Here is a 19,405-nt window from a genome sequence, read left to right as displayed (position 1 = left end):
GTTTATTAAACTAACTCCCCACATAATACACCAGCTTAGAACATGTACTGTATACACCAGGGAACAACAGAAAACTGGCAGAAGACTTCTACTGCATGCACCTTATGTTAGAACACTCAGCGTGGATCAGTTCTGACTCAATGCAATGTCATATTAATGTGCAATTGTGATGAAATCCTATGCATTAGTCTGTCAATCAACAAAACATGCGTACACACGGTCGGAATTTCTGACAAAAAAAGTTTGATGTGAGCTTTTGGTCGCAAATTCTGACCGTGTGTAGGCCCCATTGAAAAAATGAGAGCTGGTTCTCAAATTTTCCGACGGGAAAAGTTCTTCTCGGAAATTCCGATCTTCTGTATGCAATTCCGACGTGCAAAAAAACATGCATGCTCGGAATCATTGAACTTTTTTTTCTCGGCTCATTGTAGTGTTGTACGTCACCATGTTCTTGACGGTCGGAATTGTGCGACCGTGTGTATGCAACACAAGTTTGATCCAACATTCCGTCGTGAAAAAATCCACGGTTTTCGTATGTACGCAGCAGTAGAGTTAACAGAAATATAAAAAGAAGGCAACAAGAGGAGTTTGCACTGTATACCCATCTTCCACTGTTAGAAGAACATTACCTGCTGCTGGGAACCGGTGGCCATTTATGTTTACAGCATACCTGCATATTTCAGCCCCCCATGTTTTCAAAAGTAAAGCTACTCTTAACTTTACCTATTGAGTTTAGGTGTTTTAAAACGTATATTATATACATACATACACACACACACACACACACACACACACACACACACACATATATATATACATACACACACACACATATACACACATATATATATATATATATATATATATATATATATATATATATATATATATATATATATATATATATATATATATATATATATATATATATACACACACACACACACAGTCCATTCATAAGGTGTTCAGACCCCTTTCACTTTTTTCAATTTAGGAGAAGAGCCTCAGTAAGAGGGGTGACCAAGAACTCGATGGTCACTGAGCACAAGAGATCCTGTCTGATGATGGTACAAAGTTCCAGAAGGACAACCATCACTGCAGGCTTCCACCGATCTAGGCATCATACCAGAGCAGGTAGATCGAAGCCTCTCCTCAGAGCAAACACATTAAGTCCCACTTGGAATTTTTCAAAAAAAAAGAAGCGGAAGGAATATCAGACTGTGAGGGATGAGATACTCTGGTCTGATGAAAACGAGATTGAGACGTTTTGCCTCAATTCTAAAATGTTCTGTATGGAGGAAACCAGGCATCGCTCATCACCTTCCCATTACCATCCCAATAGTGAAGCATGGTGGTGGCAGCATCGTGCTGTGGGGGTGTTTTTCAGCAGCAGGGACTGGTCAGGGTTGAGGGAAAGCTAAATGGAGCAAAGTACAGAGATATCCGCAACAAAAACATCTTCCACAGTGCTCAAGACCTCAGAGTGGGCTGAAGATTCACTTTCCAAAATGACAATGATCCTAAGGACACAGCCAAGACAATACAGGAGTAGCTTAGGAACAACTCTGAATGTCCTAGAGTGGTCCAGCCAAAGCCCTGACTTGAACATCTCTGGAGAGACCTGAAAATGGCTGCCCATCAACAGTCCCCATACCACCTGACTGAGCTGAAGAGGATTTGCAAAGGAGGATGGCAGGTGTGCAAAGCTTGTTGCGTCATATGCAAAAAAAAACTGGCGTTGTAATTGCTGGCAAAGGTGCTTTAACATAGTACCGAGTCAAGGGTATGAATACTTGCGCACACGTGATATTTCAGTTTTATTATTTAATAAAAATTCACAGACCTGTCTAAAATGTTATTTTCACTTTGTCATTATGGGGGAGTGTAGATTAATGATAAAAATAATGAATTTAAACAACCGAAGTATCAGACTGCAACATAACAAAATTTTAAAAAGTGAAGGGGTATGAATACTTTATCAGATGCACTGCCACCCTATTGTTTCCCCTGATAATGGTGCAGACCCCATAGCAGGTGCTTGCAGGTAGAGGGGGAGAGAGCAGAGCCATCCTCCCCTCCTTGTTGCCAACCTGGAAAGTTACATGTTTGACCACGCTTCCAGGCCTGCCTCTCAATGTCCCCAGCCAGCATACCCAAGAAAGAATAATGTGATGTGCATTACATTACATTCAGTTGAGCACAGGGGGAGACAACCATGGTCTTTAGACCCTGGATGTCTCATTAAAAAGAGAACATGTCCCCAAAAAAAAAAAATTACAAAAAAGGGGACTTTTTTATTTTATTTACATAAACTTAATTTTTTTTTAAATTGTAAAAAATTTAACTTGCACCCAAGCAGATAAAATACCCTCCCCAAAAAATTATGCATGAAAATGCAGATTGCGATGCACGTTACATATCACCACGCATGCCGGAGTGAGCTATATTTCTAGCACTATACCCCCTCTGTAATACTAAACTGATAACCTATAGGGGGCTTATAACCACTTAAGGACTGGAAGGATTTGCCCCCTTAACGACCAGGCCATTTTTTGCGATACAGCACTGCGTCGCTTTAACTGGTAATTGTGCGGTCGTACGACGCTGGTACCCATGGCATTTGATCACCTCTACAATTTTGATTTTATGCGCTATTAAAAACAAAGATAAGATGCTAAAATACATATAATATAATGCTATAATACATATCCAAAAAAATTCAAAAAAACAAAATGTATTCATCAGTTTAGGCCTATATATTCTACATTTTTTTTTTTTAACCAAAAATAAGCGCAATAGGCTTATATTGATTGATTTGCGCAAAAGTTATCGCGTCTACAAACTATGGGATAGATTTAAGAACTTTTTTTTATTATTGTTTTTACTGGTAATGGCATCTATTTGTATTAGGATTGCAACACTTTTTGGGGACCAGTGCTATAAAGAATGCACTGATCAATGTAAAAATTACACTGGCAGCGAAGCGGTTAACACTAAGGGGCGATCAAGGGGTTAAGAGTGTTCCGTAGGTGAGTTCCAACTGTGGGGGGGGGGGGGGGGGGGGGACAGGCTGCATGTGACATGACAGAGATCTCTGTTACTGATCACTGGGAACAGTAGATCTCTGTCATGTCACTAGGCAGAACCCGGATTCGCCTTATTTACATAGGCAGTTCTCCGTTCTGCCTCTCCTCACCACAATTGCAAGTCGCCGATGGACAGAGTCCGCTTGACCCGCAGGCACGGTCTTGCATCATGCGCGTGCCGCTGTACAGGTACAGCGATTTGCACAGGGGAGCCAACCTGCCGCAGTACAACTGCTGCAGGTGGTCCTTAAAGCGATAGTTCACCCTCACTGACATGATTTTTCCATCGAGACAGGCATTGTAGCGCGAGCTACAGTATGCCTGTCCCGATTTTTTTACCCCCGTACTCACTGTGTACTCGTACATTAAAGATTTCGGCTCCCGCGGGGAATGGGCGTGCCTATGGAGAGGGAGGATGATTGACGGCCGGCCCTGGCACGTCACTCTCCCCGAAGACAGCCGGAGTAGGTCTCGGCTCTTCACGGCGCCTGCGCACAGGCTATGCGCAGGCGCCGTGAAGAGCCAAGCCTATTTCGGCTATTTCCGGAGAAGCGTGACGCGCCAGAGCCGGCCGTCAATCATCCTCCGTCTCCATAGGCACGCCCATTCCCCGAGGGGAGTCGGTATCTTCGATGTACGAGTACACGGTGAGTACGGGGATAAAAAAATCGGGACAGGCATACTGTAGCTCGCGCTACAATGCCTGATTTTATGGTAGAAGAAAAAAAAAATTATTTTTTTGGGTTTATAGGGTGAACCCCCACTTTAAGCAGTTAAAAAGTGTCACCTGTGGAAAATATAAAAAAAGATACTGAAGTTTGTCGCCATTTCAGGGGCACACGCAAATTTTGACATGTTGGGTATCTATTACCTTGGTGCAACCTCATCTATCCAAAAATTGGGTTATTTATTGCGGTTGTGTGCCCTAAAATGCACTTTACTGTATTTTTTCTGAAATTTAGCGTTTCCTAGAACTTTGCAGTAATATTGTGAGACCAAAAATTGCAACTACCATTATTTTATTCTCTAGGGTGTCCACTATTCGAAAATATATCATGTTTTACAAGGTTTATGTAATCTTTAGGTCTAAAATTATTTAAGCATGTGTGCAAAACAATGCAAAAACAGCTCTGGCAGCAGAAGGGTTAAAACATCGATCATCTGAGACAATGTAAAGAACCCCGTTAAGAAAGCAGGGGGGGCTTCTTGCTATGATGTGGACATGTCTATAATGAGTTTGAATAAAATATTAAAGCGGAGGTTCACCCTAAAACATCTATGTACCATTACATGCAGCATACTTGCGTCAGCTACAGTATGCTGTTATTTTTTATTTTTTTATCGCTGTACATACCGTTATATAGTTCATTTTCTTTTCTTCCTCCCGCGGGGAATAGGCGTTCCTATGAATAGGCGTAGATGATTGACGTGCGGAAAAAGCGCGTCACGCGTTCCGAAAATAGCCGATATGGGACTCGGCTATATACGGCGCCTGCGCAGTCAGCTCTGCACGGCTCCTAGTCTGTGCGCAGGCGCCGTATAGCGGCGTGTCCCAGATCGGCTATTTTCGGAACTCGTGACGCGCCTTTTCCGCACATCAATCATCTACGCAAGTATGCTGCATGTATTGGTACATACCGTATTTATCGGCGTATACCGCGCACTTTTTTGCCCTGAAAATCAGGGCAAAATTGTGGATGCGCGGTATACGCCGATACCCGCGCCGAGTTTGAATACTGCGCCGACATATACCGAGCGCAGTACACTCGTGTATTGTCGGGCAGTCTCGGCTCCTCTCGCGCTGACGTCCTGGACGTACAGGACGTCAGCGCGAGAGGGGAGGACGCGAGGACGCCGCAGAACGCGGGACCCGACGAAGAGGACACCCGAAGCCGCAGACGGACGCCGGACCCGACGAGGCCGCCGATGGACGCCGCGCAAGACACCAAAACCAAGTACAAAAAAAACTTTTTTCCACAGGAATTCGGGGCAACTTTAGGGGTGCGCGCTATACGCGGGAGCGCGCTATACCCCAATAAATACGGTACATGTTTTTTAGGGTGAACTTCCGCTTTAAGAATTCAGGCAGGGGAAGTACATTAATATTAGGGACAGTTTACAACACATGGCCAGTGAGGAAAGCTACAGAAATTATAATCATTTTTTGCAGAGCATGGAGCTCAAAGAACTAATGTACCATGCTTCAGTTTCCCTGCAGTGCTGGTCACATGTCTAGGATTTTGTTAGAATTTCAAGGAATGCCTGACATTTTTTAGAACATTACTTATATTCAGTATATGACAAAGGAAATACACAGTCAACAAGTATACAGGCATGCTGGACTGCATTTTTTTTTTTAGAAGGCCCAATAGCCTCAGCAAGCAGCAAAAATGCTATGGAATCATATGGTTTTAAAGTTTATTTCTAAAATAAAGATTTAGTAATGTATACCTATAAACACATATCAGTTTATAAATGGGAAAAAAAATTAAAATAAAACTGACCAAAAGCAGAATCAATCTGCCATTGTATTTTAGGGTCACATCTTTTATATGCCTTGAAAAAGTATTCACACGCCTTGAAATTTTCCACGTTTTGTCATGTAACAACTAAAAAACAAAATACATTTTATTGGGATTTTATGTGATAAACCAACACAAAGTGGCACATAATTGTGAAGTAGAAGGAAAATGATAAATGGTTTTCAATATTTTTTACAAATAAATATGTGAAAAATTATGTGAACCTCCGTCCCAGTCTCAAGTCTTTTGCAGACTAAAACATATTTTCTTCTAAGATTGTTCTGTATTTGGCTCCATCCATCTGTTCATCAACTCTCACCAGCTTCCCTGTCCCTGCTGAAGAAACGTATGCTCACAACATGATGCTGCCACCACCATGTTTCACAGTGGGGATGGTGGGTTCATGGTGATATGCAGTGTTAATTTCCCACCACACAAAGCATTTTGTTTTAGGCCAAAAAGTTAAAATTTGGGTCTTATCTGACCAGAGCACCTTCTTCCACATATTTGCGGTGTTCCCCCACATGGCTTCTCATAAACTGCAAACGTGCCATTCTTATGGTTTTCTTTCAACAATGGCTTTCTTCTTGCCACTCTTCCGATTTGTGGAGAGCACGACTAATAGTTGTCCTGTGGACAGATTCTCCCACCTGAGCTGTGAATCTCTGCAGTTCCTCCAGAGTTAACATGAGCCTCTTGGCTGATTAATGCTCTCCTTGCACGGCCTGTCAGTTTAGGTGGACGGCCATGTCTTGGTAAATTTGCAGTTGTGCCATACTCTTTCATTTTCGGATGATGGATTGAATAGTGTACCGTGAGAGGTTCAAAGCTTGAGATATTTTTAAAAACCTAACCCTGCTTTAACCACTTGGGATCCGCCTGCCGTCAATTGACAGCTACAGCGCGGATCCCAAAAGCCAACAATTGACGTCCGCCCCTTTGGGCGGTCCCCGCGCGCGCTCAGAGCGCGCAGCGGGGAAAATCTGTGTTGGCCGTGTCCCTTGGACACAGCCAATTACAGATCGCCGCAAACGGCCAATCAGAGTGGCCGTTTGCTATCTGTGCGGCCAATGAGAGATCATCTCTCATTGCCGTTTTACACAGAGACAGCGGTGCGGTCTCTGGAGGGGAGACCGATCTGTGTCTCTTGTACATAGAGACACAGATCGGTCATCCCCCCAGTCACCCCCCCCCCACCTACAGTTAGAACACTATATAGGGAACATATTTAACCCCTTCCTCACCCCCCTAGTGTTAACCCCTTCAATGCCAGTCACATTTATACTGTAATTAGTGCATATTTATAGCACTGATCACAGTATAAATGTGAATGGCGCCAAAAATGTGTCCGCCATAACGTCGCAGTCCCATTAAAAATCGCAGATCGCCACCATTTCTAGTAAAAAAAAAAATAATAATTCTGTCCCCTATTTTTGAAGGGCTATAACTTTTGCGCAAACCAGTCGTTTATTGCGATTTTTTTTTTTTTTTACCAAAAATATGTAGAAGAATACGTATCGGCCTAAACTGAGAAAAAAAATTTGTTTTTTTTTTTTAAATTGGGATATTTATTATAGCAAGAAGTAAAAAATGTTGTATTTTTTTCAAAATTGTCGCACTTTTTTGTTTATAGCGCAAAAAATAAAAACCGCACAGGCGATCAAATACCACCAAAATAAAGCTCTACTTGTGGGGAAAAAAGGACATCAATTTTGTTTGGGAGCCACGTCGCACGACCGCGCAATTGTTAGTTAAAGCGACGCAGTGCTGAAAGCTGAAATTTCAGCTGGGCAGGAGGGGGGTATATGTGCCCAGTAAGCAAGTGGTTAAACTTCTCCCCAACTTTATTCCTGACCTGTCTGGTGTGTTCTTTGGCCCTTTACTGATGCCGTTTATTCACTAAGGTTCTCTAACAAACCTCCAAGGGCTTCACAGAACAGCTGTATGTATACTGAGATTAAATTACACACAGGGAGACTCTATTTACTAATTAGGAGACTTCTAAAGGCAATTGGTTCCACTAGATTTTAGTTAGGGGTGTCAGAGTTAGGCTGGAATCACACCTATGCATTTTGCAGATTTGCTCTACAGTCCATTTAACATGATTTCCTATGGAACACGTGCTGTAGTGCAAATCTGCAAAATGCACTAAAAATGCGTAGGTGTGAATCTAGCCTAAAGGGGGCAGAATACAAATGTATGCCACACTTTTCACATATTTGTTAAGAAATATGGAAAACCATTTATCATTTTCCGCCCCACTTCACAATTAAAGTGTCACTTTGTGTTGGTCTATCACATAAAATCCCAATAAAATACATTTACGTTTTTAGTTGCAACATGACAAAACCTGGAAAGAATTCAAAGGGGGCATGAATACTTTTTCAAGGCACTGTAGAAACCTGGTAAAAAACACAAACCAAAAGCTCACCACACACATTAAAATCGGATTATAAAATCCTTTAGCTCTACCAACAACCATGTAGTGCAAATGCCTGCCTAAAGGATTACAAACTAATTGGATAGGTTAGGCAGGTCCTCAGATTTTATAGTTTTGGTAAAAATAAAGTTATTTGTACAAAGATTGTATGGAGATATATTTACAATGGGGGTTATTTACTAAAGGTAGATCCACTTTGCACTACAAGTGCAAAGTGCACTTGAAATTGCACTGAAAGTGCATTTGGAAGTGTAGTCGCTGTAGATCTGAGGGGGACATATAAGGAGAAAAAAAATCAAATCAGCAGAGCTTCCCCTCATTTCAGATTTACAGTGACTGCACTTCCAAGTGCACTTTGCATTACAAATGCAAACTACAAGTGGATTTGCCCTTTCGTAAATAACCCCCAGTGTGTGTATGTATGTATATATATATACCGTATTTATCGGCGAAAATAAGGGCAAAATCGTGGGTGCGCGATATACGCTGATACCCGCGCCGTGTTTGAATGCCTGCGCCGACATATACCGAGCGCAGTACACTCGCGTACATTCGGCCAGGCTCGGCTTCGCTCGTAGTCACGCATTAACGTCACAGAGCACGAGCGAAGCTGAGCCTGGCCGAATGTACGCGAGTGTACTGCACGCCGGTACATGTCGGCGCAAGCATTCACACTGAGCGCGGGAAGCGGCGATTCGACGGGTGACAGCGCGGGAGGACACCACCGAAGCCGCAGACGGACGCCGGACCTGACGAGGAGGACACCACCAAAGCCGCAGACGGACGCCGGACCCGACGAGCAGGACACCACCGAAGCCGCAGACGGACGGCGGACCCGACAAGGCCGCCGCGCGCAAGACACCAAAACTGTAAGTACTAAAAAAAAAAAAAAATTTTTTTTTACAGGAATGCGGGTCCATATTAGGGGTGCGCGCTATACGCCGGAGCGCGCAATACCCCAATACGGTATATATATATCCCCCCCTATATCTCAGCTGTTTTATGACTACTGGTCAAAAATGACAGCAGTCAGCTCTACGCCAAACAAAGAATATATCCGTGTAGCTTTTTATGTATACTGACCAAAACTTGGAGGAGTGGGCACAGAGACTGGAGGCTTCAGCATGGCAGCAGGGAGGGCGGAGGGCAGTGGGTAACCTTGTAGTTTTAGCTTGATCAGTTTCATTGCTATGGAGAATTCCAGCTGGTCCATTTTACCGTCATTGTTCATGTCAGCCAGAGCCCTACGGAGGAATGAAATCGGAACAGAAACATTTTCAAATTCATCCACTGCTAACAAGACGGCTTTGTCATGGTTACCAAAAAAGCTACAGGTTTAATCTATGGAAATGCAGAAGACAAAAATACATTGCATGAGATTATTTCACTCTAGAACACAGCTGACAGCTGGAACTGGCCAAGCTGTGACTAGTTTTTGCTTTTCTTTAAAATAGAATATATAATGATAGTGCGTGTTCTAGCAAGTTTATAGCAAAAAAAGTATGAATTCTAATGGCCAACATTGATAGTGATGTGCATTTTACTCTTTAGTGCTCATTTTGTAACTTTTCATAATATTCTCTCCACAGTCGTCAATCACTGGGCTCACAATCCATACTACTTTGCAACTGTAACAGTCAGGGGTTAACGCCGTTTATGATATTGCATTCCACCAACCCAGGACAGCTTATCCGACACTCCAACAATCCACATGCAGACACGATCCATTGGATTTTCCCCCCCAGAATAACGAGACACAAGCTCTGTTCTCTGGTTCCAAACGAATGAATACTTTAATGGTAACTCAGCTCTTCTTATACAGTTAGCAACCAAATCTAGACAATGACTCAACTCCACCCACAACATGACACAAGGAACTTTAATACACATTCCGTTAGATAATGACATTCAGATGAGCTAATTACTAATCATTACCCAGACGTTCTGACTCCGCGATAAGTTATTCTTACCTGCTACATAATACAAATTCCTTTAGTAAACATAATTGACATGCTAATCCACTACACCTGAAAGGTCAGACATCTGACCTTTCAGACTGCCAACACATATCTATAGAACTTCACACAATGAAAGGTTCTTGAGAGGCAGATTTAATTAGCATAATAGACAATAGAATGCAATCACAGCAAGCTTTTATCATTACAGCCAGGTAGACTTAATTAGCACAATAGACAATGAAATATCTTAGGAGTCACACTCAATTAACACCTCAACAGTATGTGTCCCCACATGAATGAATACTGTCCTATTGACCTGTTGGGGTCAGAATAAACCACTTGTAATATTTCAAGATATCCTGCAATACATGAATTATCATTACTGTCCCATCTCATGTAATCCGAGATATAATTTCTCAGGATGACCCTAGACACAAGAGTCATTGGTGAAGCTGGCACAGGAGTACCCCGCATCCTTCAAAAGTCTCTGGGTATCACGGTCCATTCCGTTACAGTAAAACTCACAGGAAAATAAAAATTAAGACATTACAGTCAATGGAGAGAAGCAATGCGTGCAGAGGACATCGGGCTGCTCAAGATTATTATATGCAGTCTGTTTATTCTGAGCTGAGGACTAAATGTTTATCCTGGGAACATTGTGTGTGTGTGTGTGTGTGTGTGTGTGTGTGTTGTGAAGTATAGCTAAATTTAGAAAGGTAAAGTAATAGACAGAACAAATCAAGGCTTTCTTTTGCCCTATGTTTCCCATTTGGAAATATTTCCCTCGACTTCCTCTCTTGTAAAAACAAAGGAAAAACTCTCCAAAGAAGGGGCATCCCATCTTAGCGGACCATAAAACACATATACCCATTGGAAGATATTCCCTCTATTTCTGTTCTGGTAACAACTAATAATCCTGGATTTTGCATTAATTTTAGTCCCGTTGACAAATCATCGGGACAAAACAGAGTGAATCTTCCTAAATCGGACACAGAATACAATAAACCCGGATAGTAGTTCTAACCTACAGGCTGGCAGATCAAACCACAGTGGACCACGTATTTAACACTCCCAAAGGTGTATCTGATGCAGAAGAATCTTCAGGCAGTGCCATTTCTTTAATACAGTGGAGATTGGTTCATAGGCTGCAGGACGCATCTACCATGAATCTGTGTGCAGGCAGTCCATAGAAGTAAATGCACATGCAGCATTGGCATATCCTCTGCGTTTCGGATCTATGCATCCAACTTTGACATGAGACTGTGTCTGTGCTGGCGCTGCATGCGATTCCACTTCTATAGGCTGGATGCACATAGCTCCAGGGTGGATGCACACATACGCCAGCAGCTTTGCATGGAGGGTGGGCTTAAAGAGGTGTTCCAACTAAAAAAATAAATTAATTTAAAGCCGGCAGCTACACATACTGCAGCTGCTGGCTTTTAATAAATGGACACTTGCCTGTCCTGGAGTACAGCGATGTCGGCTGTTTCCATCAGCTGTCGGGTGCTGCCGCCACCATTGCGGGTAAGGGAACCCGGCAGTGTAGCCTTTCGGCTTCACGCCAGGAACCCTACTGCGCATGCGAGAGGCCTCGCTTCTCTCTTTTATTGAGCCCGGCGACCGGGGGAAGAGGAGGGACCCCGCGGTGACGTCACGGGCGGCGGCCCAGACTCCCGGAAGTGGGAAAGGTATCCTGTCCCTTCTCCCCCCGAAAGGAGACCCAAGAAGAGGAGAACCGGGGCTACTTTGTTACCATGTTTAAAAAAAAAAATATTCGCTTCAAGGGCTCATTCAGACTGGTAGTAAAAGCGGAGTTCCACCGTAAAGTGAAACTTCTGCTCCTCCGATTACCCCCCCCCCCCCCCCCGATGTACCCCATACTCAGTCACAAAGGTGGGGGGCTGGGATCTGAGGGCCCCCTTATTAAAGGGGGCTCCTGGATTCTAATAAGCCCCCCGCTCGCAGACCCGGACAACCAACGGCCAGGGTTGTCTGGAAGAGGCCCTTGTCCCCATCAACATGGGGACAAGGGGCTTTGGGGTGGGGAGCCCCCATGTTAAGGGCATGCGGCCTGGTACGGTTCAGAAGGGGAGGGGGCTCTCGCTCATCCCCTTTCCTGACCGGCCGGGCTGCATGCTCAGATAAGGGTCTTGTATGGATTTTGGCGTAGGGGGTTCCCCTTGAAATCCATAACAGACCTAAGGGCCTGGTATGCTCTTGGAGGGGCAAGCCATGCCGTTTTTTTATTTAAAATTTGGCGTGGAGTTTACCCTCCTGAAGGAGACTTCAAGTCGCATTGTAAGTTGCCCCAAGTCGCGCTGTGATTCACGCCCAAGTCGAGTCTAAGTTGCCTCGCAAAGTCGCGCTAAAAGTCGTGTTTCCCCTGTGTAAATCGGCTCTTATTTTCTATAAATTGAAAAGGCAAGATCGAAAAAAAAAAAATTGTAGCTTACAATCAACCCAAAAAAAACTTGATTAGCTAAGAAACAAGTGTTCCCTGCATCTTCTATTCATAATTATGTCATATTTTAGTGTCATTCTCCGTTCAGCTCAGCTGACGTTTATTACAGCTGCCCAACAAGACTCGGTTTATGAGAGGTTGTAGCTCCCGCGCGGATATCAATAAGATATTCTGGCCAAGTTCCCAGTATGGATAAATGGAATAAGCCACAACTTTAGTGAGAGCAGAAAAGCATTCATAGTAAATGGATTTCTCTAGATAGCTGCCTTGTAAGTAGCTGAAACAATCCTTCACTTATCTCTGGAGTAAAATAAACACGCATGCCTGACAGTCACAAACAGAGCCTAGGCAAATCCGAGATGTCTGCCAGCACACAATTAGGGACCTGCCTGCTTTCTTTGCATTCAGTGTCCCCGAAGGTTTGGAGAAAAAAAAAAGCTTTACTACTTTTAGAGGAAAGATATAGTGTATTATGTATTCACTTTATGTTAAGGGTAAAGGAGAATACACACATACACACTATAAGAAAATCGGGCGAGCATTTTCATACGAGGAATGATCGTAGGATTTTCTTTTGACAGCCGATTCAAACCTTCCAAAACAAAATTTAAATTTACAAAAATTATAAAACTCCAAAAATGTTCTTGTATGTGAACATAACTAACGTTTATTTAATGTGTACTGTTTTTTGTATTAAGGAAAAAAAAAACGGATAAGAAAGACTGCGCATGATCGGAAACAATAAACATACCGTATATACTCGAGTATAAGCCGACCCGTATATAAGCCGAGGCACCTAATTTTATCACAAAAAAACTGGGAAAACTTATTGACTCGAGTATAAGCCTAGGGTGTCCATGCCTCACTGTGCCCATGACTAGACTGATGTTTAACATGGGAGTCTATGGAAGGGGTGCCCGGCTTTGAAAAATCGGTGCTCCCCAGCCGTAGGTCCCCTAAACAACAAACTTTGCACACTTGTAGAGGAGAAATGGGGCTACATGTGTGCCAAGTTCCGGATCCAGGGAACCTACGACCGGCTGGTACCGGGTCACCGGAGAAATGACCGTTTAACATGCGAGACTATGGAAGGGGTACCGGCTTTGAAAAATCGGTGCTCCCCGGCCGTAGGTCCCCGGACAACAAACTTTGCACACTTATAGAAAAGTGGGGCTACATGTGTGGGGTCCAGGGGACCTACGACCGGCCGGTACCGGATCCCCAAAGTCCGGGAGATCAGGCGCAAAAAGGTGACTCGAGTATTAGCCGAGGGGGCATTTTCAGGACAAAAAAAAATGTGCTGAAAAACTCGGCTTACATATCAACCACTTGCTTACTGGGCACATATACCCCCTCCTGCCCAGGTGAAATTTCAGCTTTCGGCACTGCGTCGCTTTAACTAACAACTGCGCGGTCGTGCGACGTGGCTCCCAAACAAAATTGACGTACTTTTTTCCCCACAAGTAGAGCTTTCTTTTGGTGGTATTTGATCGTCTGTGCGGTTTTTATTTTTTGCGCTATAAACAAAAAAGTGCGACAATTTTGAAAAAAAATACAATATTTTTTACTTCTTGCTATAATAAATATCCCAATTAAAAAAAAAAAAAAAAAAAAAAAAAAAAAAATTCTCAGTTTAGGCCGATACGTATTCTTCTACATATTTTTGGTCAAAAAAAAAAAGAAGAAAAATCGCAATAAGCAACTGGTTTGCGCAAAAGTTATAGCACTTACAAAATAGGGGACAGAATTATTTATTTTTTTTTTTTTTTACTAGAAATGGCGGCGATCTGCGATTTTTATTGGGACTGCGACGTTATGGTGGACACATCGGACACATTTTTGGCGCCAGTCACATTTATACTGCGATCAGTGCTATAAATATGCACTAATTACAGTATAAATGTGACTGGCATTGAAGGGGTTAACACTAGGGGGTGAGGAAGGGGTTAAATATGTTTCCTATAAAGTGTTCTAACTGTAGGTGGAGGGGGGGTGACTGGGGGGGGGTGACCGATCTGTGTCTCTATGTACAAGAGACACAGATCGGTCTCCTCTCCAGAGACAGCATCGCTGTCTCTGTGTGAGCCGGCAATGACAGATGATCTCATATGTTTACATATGAGATCATCTCTCATTGGCCGCACAGATCGCATCGCAAACGGCCACTCTGATTGGCCGTTCGCAGCGATCTGTAATTGGCTGTGTTCCAAGGGACACGGCCAACACAGATTTTCCCCGCTGCGCGCTCTGGAGCGCGCGCGGGGACCGCCCAAAGGGGCGGACGTCAATTGACGTCCTGTTGGCTTTTGGGATCCGCGCTGTAGCCGTCAATTGACGGCAGGCGGATCCCAAGTGGTTAATCCACGTACAACATTCTTGCGTCAAAATAAAAAACGCTTTTGTCGTATGAGATTTTTCGTATGTACAATGAGTAGCACCCCTCGGGTTCGACCAGCTGCAAGCAATCAAGGAAAACCAGATGATCACTCGTCCAATTTTCTTATAGTGTGTACCCTACTTTAGTGTTTAACCCCTTCCATACCGGGCATTTTCACCCCCTTCCTACCCAGACCAATTTTTAGTTTTCAGCGCTGTTGCACTTTGAATGACAATTGCGCGGTCATGCAACACTGTACCCAAATGAAATCTTTATGTTTTTCCCCCCACAAATAGAGCTTTCATTTAGTGGTATTTGATCATCTCTGCGGTTTTTACTTTTTGCACTATAAACAAAAGAGCGACAATTTTGAAAAAAACACAATATTTTTAACTTTTTGATTTAATATCTGCGATTTTTATTGTGACCGACATTGCGGCGGACATATCGGACACTTTCGACACGTTTTTGGGACCATTTACATTTATACAGCGATTAGTGCTATAAAACTCCACTGATTACTGTGTAAATGTGACTGGCATGGAAGGGGTTAACACTAGGGGCACTGAAGGGGTTAATATGTTCCCTGGGAGTGATTCTAACTGTAGGGGGGGGGACTCACAAGGGGAGGAGACCGATCTGTGTTCCTCTGTACTGGGAACACATATCGGTCTCCTCACCTCTGACAGGAGGTGGATCTGTGTGTTTACACACACAGATTTACACTCCTGCCCTGATTGCTGGCAATCGCGCGCCCCCTAGCGGCCGCAATGCACAGGACGTCATATCACGTCCACCTAAGCTACGAGTAAGCATCACATAATGTGAAACATGTCAGCCACCTTTTTCCTGTTGTTCACTTCATTTTGACTGCACCGCTTTGGTTGTTTTTTGGATTTTATTTGTTTAATAAAGACATCGTTTTAAGTAGTGCGGCAGTCCAGGACCTTCTTCTATCCAATGCACTCTGAGGGAGAGACAGTTCCTGCCGACGTCATATTACTATGGCTCGGTAGGGAACTGGTTAAGGAGGTTGTAAACCTTAAAAAAAAAAAAATCCCCCCCAAAAAAACATGCAAGGCAAGGGCATAATGAGCTAGTATGCATCACATACTAACTCAATATAAAACACTTGCCTTAAAACGATGGCCTCCAGTGCCACCCGCACTCCGCTCACATGGCAGACATCCTTCCCAGAATTACTTCCGGGTTCGCGGGCTCCGGCGCTGTGATTGGCCAGAGCCGGAATGACGTCACTCCCGCCCATATGCGCGGGGGCCGCCAGTCAAGGCATGGGTCCTGAAGAAAACGGCACAAGGACCACTACAGTAAGCTGTCACAAATGAATCAGAGTTTTTCCAGTGGGCACACGTATTCCCATGACAACTAAGAGGAGATTTCCCCAACATTGGAAAGATATCCCAGGAAGATAAGTCTACAGGACAGGAAGTGAACGGAAATCTCATTAATGACGGCAAAACAAATGGAAAAAAAAGACCTTACCTACGCCACCCAAAATGGAAAAAAACATATACTTTAATGTATCACTTGCAGTTTCCAGTAATTGCCCCCACCATCAATACTCACCATATCTGTGCAAGAACTGGCGGATGTAAGCCAGACTGGAGGAAGAAGTTTCTGGCCTGGTCTCCTGCAATGAACACAAAAGTCCAAGATGAAAATAGAGAACATAATACAGCATTTAGTGATAGTACATCTGATCTCGTAAATGCAAAAGCTTCAACTCACTAACAAAAGTGAGCAAAGTGTTAAAGTTACTTTTAAAACTACACGCCATTCACTCCAAATATTTTGTACTCTATAGCAGCCTTTCTCAACCAGTGTGCCGCGGCACACTGGTGTGCCGTCAGAGGTTTTCAGGTGTGCCGCGGGGGTCAGTGGAGAGAAGGCTGTCAAATGAGCTCTCCTGCCGAACTGTGAGAAGCTCTGTCGGCTTCAAAAATGAAAGTGAAGTGCAGAGGAGTGTGCTGTGCTCTCTGCTTCCCCCTAGAGTGCAGTACCCGGCTAAAGAGAAATCTAAAAAGGTACTGAGCTAGAAGCTACATTATTTTTTTTTAAAATGGCTTTATACATTTGTCTGTGTGTGTGTGCACATGTGACTGTCTCTGTGTGTGTGTGCACATGTGACTGTCTGTGTGTGTGTGTGTGCGTGTGTGCACATGTGACTGTATGTGTGTGTGCACATGTGACTGTCTGTATGTGTGTGTGTGCGTGCACATGTGACTGTATGTGTGTGTGCACATGTGACTGTCTGTATGTATGTGTGTGTGTGCGTGCACATGTGACTGTCTGTCTGTATGTGTGTGTGTGTGTGCACATGTGACTGTCTGTCTGTATGTGTGTGTGTGTGTGTGTGTGTGTGTGTGTGTGTGTGTGTGCACATGTGACTGTGTATGTGTGTGTGTGTGTGCACATGTGACTGTCTGTCTGTATGTGTGTGCACATGTGACTGTCTGTCTGTATGTGTGTGTGTGTGCACATGTGACTGTGTATGTGTGTGTGTGCACATGTGACTGTCTGTCTGTATGTGTGTGCACATGTGACTGTCTGTCTGTGTGCGTGTGTGTATCAGGTTTGCCAACTTTCAGTAAATTTACAAAGAGTTTGTAAAATCCATACTTTTTGCATTTGTCCATGAATGTCCGTTACAGACATGCAGCCTACATGTCCGCAATGGACATTCAAGGACAGATGAAAAAAGTACGGATTTTACAAACTTCGTAAATTTACTGAAAGTTGGCAACCCTGGTATGTATGTGTATGCATGTGTAAGCCTGTGTCTGTAGTCTGTATGTATGTTACTTTTAATCCTGCCCCCCCCCATTCCTGTACCATGACAATGGATTTTGTAGGGCTTGTTTGATAGCAAGGACTGCTGCTTCTCTGAAAAGCAATCCATGCACAGATCGCTTTTCAGAGGCATTTGACAGGCGGTAAAGAGGAATTATGTTGCCTCTTTACTACCTGTTTTAAGCCCGTAAATGCAGCATCACTACACCGCAACCGTGCAATGCACACAGTTGCGGGGTAGTTGCAGTGCACCCCCATTCACCCTCGGTATACCTCCAGTTGCAGCCACAGCATGTGAACACCCCAGCTGCTGCCTCTGCAGCTAAAGGTAGAAAAGTTGGGGGTGGTAAAAACGTCTCAACCATGTGGTTTTACCGCCCCTTTGACATGTTAACAAGCCCTTGGTTCACATCTGTGCAGCTGCATGTAGGGCAGACCATTCATTTCAATGGGCTTCTGTACCCACAAAAATGCAGGGAAACAAGTCCCCAACCTTTTTTCTTTTTTAATTGCACTGCAGCTAAAGCACCCGACATTTTCCAATGTGTGGGTGTACCATTAAGAATTAATGGTACCTCTAAAGAGCAGAGCATTATTCTGTGTGTCAGGAATGAGCGCGATTTTGCGTGTGTTCTGCGACACACCATAATGTGAACCAAGCCTTGGACTGGGGTGCCTCAAGACTGAAAATACTTTTTAAGGGTGCCCCGACTGGAAAAAGGTTGAGAAACACTGCTCTATAGACTCTGCCAGGGGAGTAGCTCTAATATTCACCTTAGCATTTATCTTAAACAGCTGGCTGCCTTGTAAGCCAAAATTTCTGCATCTGCCGATATTCCCGTTTTCTGAAAGGCGCCAAATCTAAAATTATAAAACGATGCAGGCCAGTATTCCCTGGTTCAAAGCACCACCTTCTATAGTTCTTAGAGACAGATGTAAAGTGCAGAATTGCGTCAAAAGCAACTAAAAGAGTCCTAGGAAAGTACTGGAAGGTACACAGGCATATGAATTTATGCTTAAAATAGGCTGCATTTTCTGCCACAAAACAAATGTTGCGCATATGTGCGTCTAGCTACTGGTACATAAATTATGCTCAAAAGCTCCTCTCTGAACGCACAGCTATTTTTCTACCTATAAATGCTCCTTTTTAAATATGCCTGCAAATGCCTTAGGCCCCTTTCACACAGGCTTAAAGATCAGGCCCACCTGTCAGTTTATCAGGCGGAACTGATCGGATGCTCCATTCACCCCTATAGGGCAGCAGATGCCAGTAGTGATATGTCCGCCGACACCCGCTGCTATCCGATCCTGTCTGCCAAATCCAGAAGGATGGTGACCCTATTTTTCATCCGTCTGGTGGATCGGATGGGATAGGATAGGATAGTATGAAAACAGACAGGTGGTCCATTTTCATCCGATCTCCCCATAGGAGAGCGGAGATCTGACAGGTCCGTCTCTGCACAGTGCAGAGACGGACCTGTCAGATCTCCGAGATGGTCCTGTCATCTGCCTGCTCAGCGAGGATCAGCTGACGGATCCCCCCTGCTGAGCAAGCGGAGTCCGTCAAACAGACAAGCCCATGTGAAAGGACCCTTAGAGGCTAAAATAAAAAGGTACCTTGACAGGTGTTTAAAAAAAAAAAAAGGGGGGGAGGGTGTCTCATTTCCCAGCGTATTACACTGCGTATTAAACTCAAATCTCTTGATATGGGGCAACCATGCCCACTCTCTCCCCTCATCACATAATATAG

General features: G+C 43.9%; 1 protein-coding gene across 3 annotated transcripts in view; it reads right to left on the bottom strand.

Moving 5' to 3' along the window:
- ITSN1 (intersectin 1) overlaps nucleotides 1-19,405 on the bottom strand; it is a 266,243-nt gene that overhangs the window by 174,967 nt on the left and 71,871 nt on the right. For all 3 annotated transcript variants that reach the window (XM_040338914.1, XM_040338913.1, XM_040338912.1), the window contains 2 exons: nucleotides 16,432-16,495; nucleotides 9,132-9,292 (listed from right to left, as the gene is read on the bottom strand). In XM_040338914.1, the coding sequence (XP_040194848.1) occupies nucleotides 9,132-9,292; nucleotides 16,432-16,495 (225 nt within the window). The remainder of the gene's footprint in view (nucleotides 1-9,131; nucleotides 9,293-16,431; nucleotides 16,496-19,405) is intronic.

The sequence above is a fragment of the Rana temporaria genome, chromosome 2 (assembly GCF_905171775.1).
Source record: "Rana temporaria chromosome 2, aRanTem1.1, whole genome shotgun sequence".
Classification (NCBI taxonomy): domain Eukaryota; kingdom Metazoa; phylum Chordata; class Amphibia; order Anura; family Ranidae; genus Rana; species Rana temporaria.
Note: the sequence above shows the minus strand (reverse complement) of the source record. Positions and strands in the feature narration are given on the sequence as shown.